The 12,811-nt window shown below is 31.4% G+C and overlaps 1 protein-coding gene across 16 annotated transcripts in view; it reads right to left on the minus strand.

The window, feature by feature from the left end:
- The window catches only part of LOC122522241 (zinc finger SWIM domain-containing protein 8 homolog), a 42,056-nt gene that overhangs the window by 27,098 nt on the left and 2,147 nt on the right, over positions 1-12,811 (minus strand). For all 16 annotated transcript variants that reach the window (XM_043643129.1, XM_043643124.1, XM_043643127.1 and 13 more), the window contains exon 2: positions 8,642-9,767. In XM_043643129.1, coding sequence (XP_043499064.1) covers positions 8,642-8,978 — 337 coding nt within the window. In that variant the 5' untranslated portion in view covers positions 8,979-9,767. The remainder of the gene's footprint in view (positions 1-8,641; positions 9,768-12,811) is intronic.

The raw sequence follows: 12,811 nt of genomic DNA on the forward strand, positions 1-12,811 counted from the left end.
GTGATTATTTCAAACGTGATATTACTTTGAACGATATTTAACCGTGCATCATCGTATCGAAGAAGAACGATATGTTTTTATAAATCAAATTTCATTATAATTAACGATCAATCAATTTTAATTTACGATAAAAAAAATAGATTGAACGTATTCTGATGGTTTGTTACAAACAATATTTTATAATATATTGTTGACTCCAGTTGAGAAGCGATAAGATGACGATCTCTTTGGAAAAGTGGTCTATGCGTGAGAAAATTTCGTAGACGAGTGATTCAAAACCCATAAAATTGGTTTATGTATACTGTAAAGGGAAACAGTTTACAAAAGATAATTAATTAAATAATCATTCCTTAGAATTTACAGAAATAACAAGAAGAACAATTTCACAAATAAGAAGTCAAGAAGTAAATCGGGGATTTACAGGATTACCGATAGAAAATCTACCTAGTTTTCCGAACTATCGTATTAAGCTTTCGCGAACAAAGGATCCTCCCAAAGGCATCAAAGCGCAAGCGACACGCGAAGACATACACACACACATACACACACATAGATAAGCACACATTTACACATAGAGAAATGTCGGTCCATAATCCGTAGCAGTTACTCCGGACGGAGACGAATCTTTAGAAAAGTGCGAGGGGGTAGGGCAGGGCAGGTAGCAGTCGAGTCTGATATCCGGTTTGCCATGGAACGAGTAGAGTCAATGCACCTGGCCCCTCTTACTCGTCGAACCGATCCTCAAGTTTCTTTTTTTTTTCTTTTTTTCCTTTACGCAAACTGTCCCGCAGCCGGCTGCTTTTTCCTCCCTTTTTTATTTGTCATTATGAAAAAAGACTTTTGCCGACATTTGTTGTCAAGAATCTACTTTCCGATTCTATTCAAACTACGAACTTTTCGACATTAGGAAAATTTAGAAATACATTGCAACTGAAAATTTCTATTTAATGTAATACATAGTACGAATGAAAGCTACGTATAAAAATATGTGTATATATTTATTTAGATCTTTTATGTGTGTTTGTGTTTGTGTGTGTGTGTTTTATTACACATTAATTGTAAGGTTCTTTTTCCTTTTTACGGAAGGAAGAATGAGTCACGGTGAAGGATGATCACGAGTACGTTCTCGTCGAGTCGTCGTCTTCCTGAAACTCGTTGCAGCATCGATCCATGGTCCCTGAAAGGAAATGGCCGTGAACCTCACACAGAGGCGCACGGTCGAATCTTACGATGTTGCTTCTTCTTCATTCTCGCTTTATTAACGGTGGTCAGAATTTATCTATTCGTTACAGTTAATTCAAACAAATTTTCTATGCTCTTTTTATATCGATCAAGCCAACAATACAAATATATTAAAACATCGATTGCATTTTAACTAAATAAATGTAATATATATATATTTTGTTATGATTGAAAGGAAACAAATTTTTAAACAAATTATCAACAGAAAAATAGAAAAGAAAAAGAAAGAGAGAAAATTGTAAGTAACAATTCATATACACATAGAAATGTGTATTATACTTTTTCCAATATAGTATTTACGTTGAAGTATGAAGAATAAATAAAAATAAGTGTTATTTGTATATTTATCGAAGAATTGATTAAACGCATTAGAGCTATCTTGTTAAAAATTACATTAAAGTTTGTTTCATTATTTTTACGAGTCATTTCGTTCGTTCAAAGCTACTTTATTTAATTAAAAATATGTTCAGTCCACCGGCATTCTTTTAAACGCAAAGATAGGGGCTGTAACTTTGAGAATATATTATTGGTATCACCTGTATGAATCGTGTATAGGTTCTGAATTGAAAATGGTGGAACACCTGGGGGACCTTCCCTTATAAGATACAACAAGATATATTTATGGCTGTTATTTATAGGATAAGTATTAAAAATAAGATATCATTATATATCCCCCCCCTATATCAATATTTTACTGCAACCTCAAAATATTGCCGCATATAATGCGCATAAAGAACAAAGTCCTTTGCTGGACAAAGATAATTATATCGTCAAACATTTTCACGATCCAATTGGCATATTAAATCAACATAGTTTAATAATTAAATATATAATACGTTCATTTTAAATTTTGTCATTCTAAATAATTTTCAAAAGTTTAAATTCCATTCGCAGATATAAAGAATGATATTATCTTCCGTACCGTGACATTTGTGACTCGTTTTCCAACCTAACTGACAATATAACAAAAATCCTACTGCGTACGGTGAATAGCAAAACTGAATGAATAATCAAAGATTTCGTTGGAATCTTTTTTTATAAAGTATCATTTTTACATTTTTACGTTATCTGTTCTAATAATTAGAGACAACAGCGTGTTAAGACTTACAATCTTTTTATGTAAACATAAGAAAATGTAAAGCATTGGAAAGGTTCGCATACTGACAGAAAGTATCACGTTAAAGATTATTCGATAAAACTATGCAAATACGAGTCAGTCAATGAATATTTTCTGTTAGAAATAAATTAATATCAAATTGAAAAAAATTATTCACGTTAGCTTAAACCATATAAAATATTATTGATATATTTATTTTGGTTGGATATTGAAAAAAGAAAAGAAAAAAATAAAAGATTAGTTGAGAATTTGGCAACGTAAAATATTTCGAGTTGGTAGCCATATAATTTCAATGCTTTTGTATTAACTTGTTGCGTGAAAGAATATTGGCATTGTAAAGAGTAGCACATGGCCAGCGAGTGTAAGGACGTTAAGGGTGTATTGTTTTATTTTGGTGAAGCTTAAATAATAAAATGTTATTATATTAGAGAACATCTGTGTACGTATATTAAATAATAATTTTCAACTGAACTAAATATCATACAATTATTAATCGAATTTTTGTTTAAAATTGATAATAGAGATACGAATACTAGGGTGACTCGCTGTATTAATGGATTTATTAAAAGTTTACTAATCTTTTTTATGGATTTTACTATTCGTGATATTAAATAAAAATTTATATAAAACTTTTGATTATTGGTTTAATTTTCCTCTTCAGTGTGTATCACCTAAAACCAATGAAATGTAGTACTAAACATTCTTTTTTATGATAAAATATTTACTACAAATACATTTTTGCTTAATCGAAGTACATTATAAACCAAGCTGCATGAGAACAAGCACCCGCTAATGTTTAAATATGTATGTGAAGTAAAAAAAAGTATGACTACAAGAGGATGCATTTAACGCGAAGTCGAAGTGATTTGTCATCAGTACGATGAACGGAATATTCGAATCATCGTCATGCGTAATGCATCGTCATTCTTTTTTCTTTATACTCAATCGCAACGTCATCGGCGAGAATTCGTTTAATTCGTTTGTTGCCGGAAAGAAGAAAAACAACCAAAAGAGACAGAAAATCAATAAGTCTAACAAAATTGACTTTGTTCGAATACAGTGGGCGTTCACAAATAATGGAAAACATCAATAACATTAATAAAGTTATTATTTATCGACGTTAGAAGATAATTAATTTTACAGAAAAAAAAGAAAGAGTAGAAAAAAGTTCAAGTTTTAATTAACGAAGTTAGCAAGACTCGATATGCTTTCCGTTGGTTGCACGATTAATAAAGTAAGCTCTAAGATTTCTTCTCTAACTTTCAGAAATCCTACACCAAATTCCCTATTTTAATAACTTTCATTTACTGTAAATTTGTTCTACCACGACGTAATAGTTTCATAAGATGGAGCTTGTGTATAATATTAATATAATACATAAAGTTACGTTAAACATTGACAATTGTCTTTTATTTCGCGTACCGTAATAATCATTGTCTCTTATTTCTGAATTGATACCATTTTGTAACCCAGAGACACAACAGGTAGATTTCAATTAACGAATGTAACAATGATGTTAACTCAAATCTATATTTTTTACTATGGTTAAAAAAAGAAAAGCAGTGGAAAAATTTGCAATATTATTGCGAACCATCGAGTAAGAAAGAAAAGTTGTTAAAAATCGAAACGTTGTCGATCATTTATGAACACTTCCGTTATTTATTCTATAAGTCTAATCTCGTGAATTCGTCGATTAGCAAACATACTCCCAGCGCGATCGCGTTTTAACGCGTAAAGAAAAAGAGATAAAGAATCGAGCGTTAACTTCATGCGATGACTATGGTTCAAGGTCGGACGTTGCACTTTTGTGGTTCCGATGCAACAAAGAGAAAGAAACGGCGAAACAGACTAACGCTAACTGCTTCAGGCTAGCTGTTTGTCCTCACAGATTCTTTCTATTTTTAATTTCTTACGAATGATTGCTCGCCAAACTGAAACATCGTGAATTTTTTTAAATCTTCGAAAGAAATAAAACGAAAAGTATCGAAGAATCATTACAAATTCTAAATGATATGAATGTTTTTAATAGTAATAAATGTTTTTACTACTATCTCTAAACAGCATTGATGATTCAGAAATAAAATACTCGTCAGCCATGCTAAATGATTCGATGTTATCGGATTGGGTTTCTGGTTGACGCTAAATTCGTTTTTATAATTTGTTGTTTTTACATGAAAAAAAAATTACCCTTGCAAAAATAGTTATTAAAATAATTATACTCGTTCAGAAGATACGATAAAAAGAAAAGCAACGTAATAAAAAGAGAAAAACGACGTAACAGAAAATTATATATTATATTTTTAACACTATTCACAAAGCCATATGTTACACTTTCACCATTATGTTTCCTTTACCATATGTTATATATTCTATAACGTCGAAAAAATAACTCGTTTCGTATGATGGAATCGTATACAATACCTAGGTGAAAACATATTATTTCGAGAAAAAAATATTGAATGAAACTCTTTAGAACGCTGTGGAACTTTAAAATCACACATTGTAGTGTATAGAGGTTTACTGACCAAACTGCGTGAGCATATTTTACATGGAAAGGATCAATTTTTTCACATCAAGAATGGACAAAAGAAGCGATTTTTTACAAAGCGGGACATATTTAATTTTCATGATAGTCATGGATGAATTCTCAATCATTCATATTCCATCCGATACCATAGAAACTTTCAACCCGAATTTCACTGTAATGTTTGGATTTATATGTTTGATGACCTGCTCATTCAGAAATCACAAATATTTGGATACTATAGTATGACCGACTTTAGGTCAACCATATGGTCCATTAAATTGGCGTAGAAATGAGTTTCAACATGTACTGTAAACAGTACACGTGACAAAGAACGTCTTAAGAATGTTTTTAATTATCGTTGAATTTATTTGACCAAAGATTAGTTTTCTAATAATCTTGTCGAAATAATCGAAGTTTAATTATGCCAATTATGATTTCATGAAAAAACTTGATAAAGATTTTTATTATAATTCACTAAAATTTTCTCTACGATGCAGTCGGTGGAGATGTAAGAATTAAATAAAAAGTACGTGCTTTGAAATTGTTTCTTTTGCTCTCTTCCTCCACTACTTCCTCCTTTTTCTTCTCCCATGATTTCTTCAACCTGCCGTTATCACTTTCTATCTTTGTCAGGAACTTTTACTTCCGCTTGTGCGGAATACATATTAATCACTCTCGAGAATTTTAATGCAGTGTACTCTATTCGTAAGATATTTGTTCTTTCAGAAGATGATTCACTTTCCTTTTTAATTATTCATTTAACTATTCCATGATAATTCTAAGTTATTGAGTGTAGCTGCAAATTCCTCTTTTTTTTTTCTTTTTTCTTTTTTAAATAAAAACCTTTAATAATTTTGATTTAAACTATATGTAATTTGAATATTTAATTGATAATATTGATAATGTTTAATTATTATTAACAGCATCCATTTTCGATCATATCTTTTTTATTTCTTTAAAAAAAAAAAAAAAATAAAAAATAAAACAAAAATGTTAATTAGTACTTGAAAACAAGTTTTAGGCTGAAGTGTAAAAGATTAATTTAAAAGCAGATGTAAATAATTTAATTTAATTAATTAGTAAATTTAAAAAACTACATTTATAAAAGTGAGAACATATAATTATGATAATGTTGCAATTATTATACCAATAAAAGTAAGAAAAAAAGATTCTACAGTCGTATTAACTTTGCTGTTCTTACAGAATCAGAAAAATTGGTATTGCATGGTATTAAGTTTTCGCATGTGAGTCATAAAGCGCCTGCTGGTATCTCTGGATCAGACCATTTCGGGAAAAGAAGTATGACATCAAAAGAACCACGGCCAGCGCATATAATATTATGCGAGTTGAAAAACGATGTAGCAACTTGGCAAAGTCGTTACGGTATAACCTACACATGTATATACATATATATATATATACATATTTATATAAATATGTCGCTTGCTTTTAATTACCAACGTCATGAACGCTTTCTATGTCTTTCGTTGAAAGCCAGTATAACGACGTCACACCAGCACTTTATCAACTTTAATATCTATGTACATGTAAATTCTTCCCAACATGCAATTTCTACATAAGAATTTTCATTTGAGATAATGCTAGATTCTAAGTAAATATCCTGAAATACAAGTTAATAAATAAAGTAAATTTATTCGTTATTACGTGGTAGCGTAGTCACTAAGAAAAAAAAAAGTATAGAAAGTTGAGAGGAAATCTTTATTCATTTTCTATAAAATAATGTTTGTTTGAAAAAATATTTTGGAGATATTTTTATGTATATCCATAATAAAAAAAAATAAATCGTCACTGTTAGTTAATATAACGATTATTCATCAACGCTAGTCTTGATTTTAATCTTTATTATATTATTCAGTTTTATTAGCATTTGTTGAATCAGAGATATAAGAAAATTAAGGGAAAAAAAAGGACAAGAAGAGGGAGGTTAGGAACAGCATTACTTTTCTATTCTATTCGAATGAAATCACCAAGCTACATTTAAACCTAACATGACTATGGACAACTATTATATATACACGTAAATGCACTTTCGTCCTTGGCACGAGAACGTTTATGTGCATTTTCTGGGAAGTACATGGGTCAGATAGCGATATCTAGCAACTTACCTGCCTACCCACCCATTATCTTACCCTGTGGCGCAATTACCCAGAGAGGAAGGGTCACTAACCTTCATTTCAAGGGACACACAGCTTCTACTCAAGTTACTTTCTCCCGTTCACTATTCTTTGGCACATCTCATTGTATCTTTTCTTTACGTTATAATATTTAATTTTCGCTAATTAATTAACAGTTTTTATTGTTTTAAATTTAGAAATTGTTTGAAATGTAAACAATGGTATACTGGCTAAGAAACGATTAGTTTGAAAGAATAGCTAAATTTTACAATTTTTTCAATGAAACGAAAATCTGGAAAATAATAAAAATTTGGTAGTCATATAACACGATTAAAAATAAGATGACGATCAAGCTCATGGTGCTCAACGCCATAGAAACGAGATCGATGACGTCAATAAGCTAATTAGAAATTCATTTCTATTATTGACAGATAGACGTGCGTGACTGTAAGATGCAGCAGCGTTACCACGCTATTAGTGACGTTGGTAGTCCTATTTTACAATCAATCAACGAACTAACACTTTTAAACATCAATCAAATTGTATACTCTTCTTTCACCATGTCAAGTCAATCAATGTTTTCTCTTCGCTCTACCATTTTTCTGAATGAACTAATTAAAACCCAGATTTCATTCATTCAACTTTAGCCAATAGGATTTTTTCTTCTTTTCACTCTGCCATTTTTCTGAACATTTAAAAAAAATAGTTAAAACAAAGCTTATTGTTAAGCTTTTGAAAATAGTAATTTTTTAAGCTTATACAACAGTAATAAATAAATTTTAAAAAATAAACAAATAAATCTAAGGGCAAGTAAAAGAATAAAATAAAATCAACGATCTTCGATTAATCCTAAATAATTAAACCCTTTTCTTAGAAATTGTAATAAAAATAAGAGAAAGTATATTTTCTTTGGTAAAAAAGCTCTCTCTTTTAAGTAAAATAAATGGATATTAGAACGATAATTCATGGATTCGGGAATGAGATTGTTTAATATACGTAACGTCTCAGTGTTAATGATCATCTAAGTTAATTAAATTTACGACTCGATATTGAAGGGCTTAATACTGCGATACGTAATAAGGTGCTTCGGAGAAACCACAACTTTCGGGAGCTTCTCATTAGCCTAGACGTATTTAGTAGCATGAACAGGCAAACGACCAACTTACTTGCTAGCTAGCTTGCTAGCCGACGAAGTTTCGATGGAAGAGATATCGTAATTTAAAGGTATAGAGAGGTTCCTCTAAATTTCTCAGTTTACACATAGAATTTAAACGAATACCAATGTGTCCCTGTAAATGCGCGCACATGCACACACCAGTGCCTTTCGTTCTTACAAGGAACGAACGACTGGGCGCAGCATCGACCCATAAGCTCGACCTCAACCATCCCATCTTCCTTACTGGCTACCACTGTCCTTCTTTATCAAGACTTTGATTTCTCCATATTTCCGATTCTCTTCATTCAGTCGATTCATTTCCAAAAAATTCGGTCTTATAATTAATTAATGAAACTGAACGTTTCATTCGTAGAGATTTGTTGATCGACGAAAAATAAAAATGTCCTTCATCTCTGTGTGCCAATATAATTTATGAATTCAAAGAAATGTAAAAAATAACTCACCTTCTGACGACTTTTTAATGGTAGTAAATCCAGCCGTGGGTCGACGCCATCCTCGCCAATTGTTACAAAGTGATTCGGGCTCACTGCTCCAACTACAAAGGGAATCTTCTTCGAAATGATCGGAATCCTCGAAGGAGAAACGATCAACATCCTCCCAGTCCAAAATTTGTCCGCTAGATGCAGCTTGATCGACTGTTCCAGCAGTTCCTGACGGAGTAGTCGTGGTAGTATTAGCCGCCGCTGATTGACCCGTAGGATTTCCCGCGGGAACATTAGTTGTTGATGGACCCGTAGGATTTCCCGTGGATGCAGCCGCGGAAGCATTTCCAGTTGCCATAGCTCCTCCGCCGCTGGCATTACCTCCGCTCGCTTGACTCGCATTTGCCTGAATTCCATTTCCGGAAGTGTTTTCTGCTGTTGATCCTCCTCTAGGAATGATATTTCCAGTTCCGGCTCCGGTACCACTTCGTCCAGTGAAGCCCCCGCCGGCTCCACCTCCAGAACCTCCGCCACTTCCTCCTTCCTCTTCTGCTCTTTCAGCACCTCTTCCACTACTACCACTACTACCACCACCAACACCACCTCCCCCAGCACCCACCGGCACCGGAGATCGAGCCAGATTGCCCGCCAGTTTTAATTCTGGTACGAATCGGCACACGCGATACTACGAGCGCGCTTCCGATACGAACCCTTAAAACAATCACCACAGTCGTCACCACTAACACCACCTCCTCCACTGTCCCACGTCTTTCTCCTTTTCCTTCTGTTCTTTTTCTTCACCTTTTTTCCTCGGTCTCCACCACTGAAACTCCGACCACCGCCGCCTCCTCCTCCTCTTCCTCGTCTTCGTCCACCTTCTCCGCCAGCCTCTACCAACTTTTTCCGCCACCGGCGACGCTCCTTTTCACATCCACAATTCTCCAGTCTCCACAAACCACTAAATTGGCTTTTCTTAATAATTTCCTCTTCGTCTCAACATTTAACACTTCTTACCAACGAGCGTTTGCCGTGCTTCTTCTACTTCTACTTCTTCTTCTTCTTCTTCTTCCAAACTCAGTTCCTTTCCAGCCGTTCCGTTTCTCTCTCCCTCTCTCTCTCTCTTTCTCTCTCTCTCTCTCTCTCCGTTCTATTTTACCAAAAGACACAAATACATACATATACTTATACACTTTTACAGAATAAGAAAATATGTTTTTCAAACTGTTATTGTTGATATTCATTCGACAGTAGGAAGGACAATACCTACTAATGGACAATATTTGTTCAGTTTATTTGTTAAATTTAAACTTTTGATAATATGTAACAACGTTATTCATATAACAATTTGAAAAACAATGTTCTACGGATTGAATCCTGGTCCAACCGCTCAATTTTTTATCACGAATCCTATAATATATAGACTACCGGTCAAAATTATTTGACTACTTTACAAAATGATCTGAAATTAAATTAAATGAATACTTTATTTAATTTTCCTTACAATTAATAAATATTTGTAAAAGAAATGAATAGTATGTATCAGAAAATGAATAATTACGTTCAATCTGAATGTTTTGGGTATCAATATAAACTTTATTTATGCATAATGCATTTTCAATATATTATTACATATTTGTTTGATCGCGTCTATAATTCAGTTTTTATTTTTTAAAACAAATTACTTCCACAAGATTGCAGAAGTTCTTATTTAGGATGCCAACAATGTAAAATTTAAGGCAATACTAAAAACAAAAGATAGCCATTTCGATGAAGCTTAGCATGGTATTAGTTTTTTTTTTCAATTTTATCGCAAGTTGTTTCTAACAAAATCGACGTATTTTTATAATTTTACGAAAAAATAAGCAACTGGTAATTTATTATTTTCCTTTATTTATTCTAAGAATTTGGGAATTTTTCTACGTAGTAAAATAATTTTGGCCGGTAGCGTATAGAAATAAAAGTGTTGCCTTTGAATTGTATTTTTAAATCTACACAAACTTTCCAAGCAACTCAATATATATGTACATATGTATGTATGTATATATGTATGTATTCATGCATGCACATGTAGTATTGTAGAATACGTACGAGTACGACCGCGTGTAAATTTTAATTAGATTTAAGTCGAAGACCCGATGTAAAAGTAACTAATACGTAATAGTTACAAATTTTCTAGATGTACATATCGTTGCTGCGTGATTTGACAAGTTTTACCATTTACCATAAATCTACATATTCTTATAATGAATAAAAGCAATAAAATCTACCAATTCTCCAAAAATTACATGTAAATTCGATATACAGTAAGACCCCATATAACATGAACTAAAAATTGCACTACAAATAACCTTTCCATATAACACAATGAAATTGTTCAAAAATAATCATTTGTAACATGAAAAAAATTCCTTTTCTGTCTTTTTGCTCTTTGAATTCAACCTAACACAACATTCATAGAATGCGGAATGTATATTTGGCGTTATACGGGAGTCTTAATGTACATACACAAAAAAAAACGAAACGAGATTTTGTAAAATAAGGCGATGAGAAGAAAAAGAAAAAGGGGAGAGAAAAGTGCGAGCACGTGCATTTTTAAGAAGTAAGCATTCATGTACACATTCGTAAACAGGTTGAGCAAAAGAAAGAATAGCTCGGTAGTTCAAAGCAGTCTCTTGAAAAGCAAGGTTCGAGTTCTAATCCTGGTCCAGCAGCATATTATTCTACTAGAAAATATGTTTAGATAATATCGATTAGGGTATGTTTTCCTTCCTTGTAAAATATTGCAACCTGATGGTATTACTTATAAATTTTTACAAAACTTCTTTTGATATCAATGGTGTATAATATACATAAGGAATAACAAGTAAAGGAATATTTTAACGTTTTATTGTGAATTTTTTCAATAATATTCGCGAAACTATTTTATTTATATCTTTTAAAACATCACCTGAATAATGTTCTATAAATTTATTTTTATTATAAATTTTTTATTAATATTATTTTTAATTAAATATTTGTCCTGAATATTTTAGAATTGTTAATTAGAAAATATGAACTTATGTTAGTCGAGTTTTTAAAAAATATTATATCGACAACGTCAAAGAATTGATATCGATATAGATTAAATATCAAAGTGAAAGTATCGATTTTTTACAATTTTATTTTTTCGGTTATAGAGACTCATAAAACGAACCTAATAAAATTTTTAATACGTCTATAATAACTTCGAAAAAATGAATAGTTACATAGTCCAGATTGAAGTATCGATTTTTTCTATCATTTTATGTTTTAGGTCTTAGCTACTGTAATACAAATTTATTCGAGTTTCTAAATAATATAATATCACAACTTCAAAGAATTGATATCGTTAAAGCCAAAATTTCTAAGTTGAAATGATTTTTGTAAAAACTTTATTGTTATAGATTATAATAACTCTTGACACGAAATTCAAGTTTTTAGATAAAATGACGTCAACAATTTCGAAAATGTCTACGGATATAATACGAATTTACGATTGCGAATATAGAAGTGAAAGCGTGGATTTCTACTATTCTATATCTATAGGTTATACATAGTGAATTATTTAAATATTTTTGTAAAAGGATATTGTAGGTAATTATTTTTATACGTTAGTAACTTGTAAAACAAATTTTTAGCCTAATATTTAAATAAAACAATAGGAACAATTTTGAAAACCGAATATTGTCGTACCATTAAATAACGATCGCGAATATTGAAGCGAAAGTGCTGACTTTTTCTCCTATTTTATACTCTAGAATAAAATGACTTATAATATGAATAGACACGAGTTTTTAAAAATATCGTCAACAATCTCGAGAAATGAATATTTATATCGAAGTGGAAGTATTTTTTTTTTTATTTTCCCAACAATTTTGTTTCCGATTTAAACGACTGGTTATATGAAATAATTTAAAAACTTAAATAATATGTCGTCACAGATTTAAAGAATGATAATCGATATAAGCTAAATATCGAAGTAAAAATATCGATTCATTCAACAATTTAGTTTGCAGCCTTTAACCGAGTTGCAGATACAAATTTAGTCGAGTATTAAAATAATATGACGTCAACAACTTCGAAGAATGGATATTTATAAATTTCGAATATTGAAGTTAAAATATCGATTCTTTCAATAATTTTCTTTACGAATCAAGCGCTTTATAATACACA

This window comes from Polistes fuscatus, unplaced genomic scaffold, assembly GCF_010416935.1.
Source record: "Polistes fuscatus isolate 324 unplaced genomic scaffold, CU_Pfus_HIC Scaffold5, whole genome shotgun sequence".
NCBI lineage: Eukaryota > Metazoa > Arthropoda > Insecta > Hymenoptera > Vespidae > Polistes > Polistes fuscatus.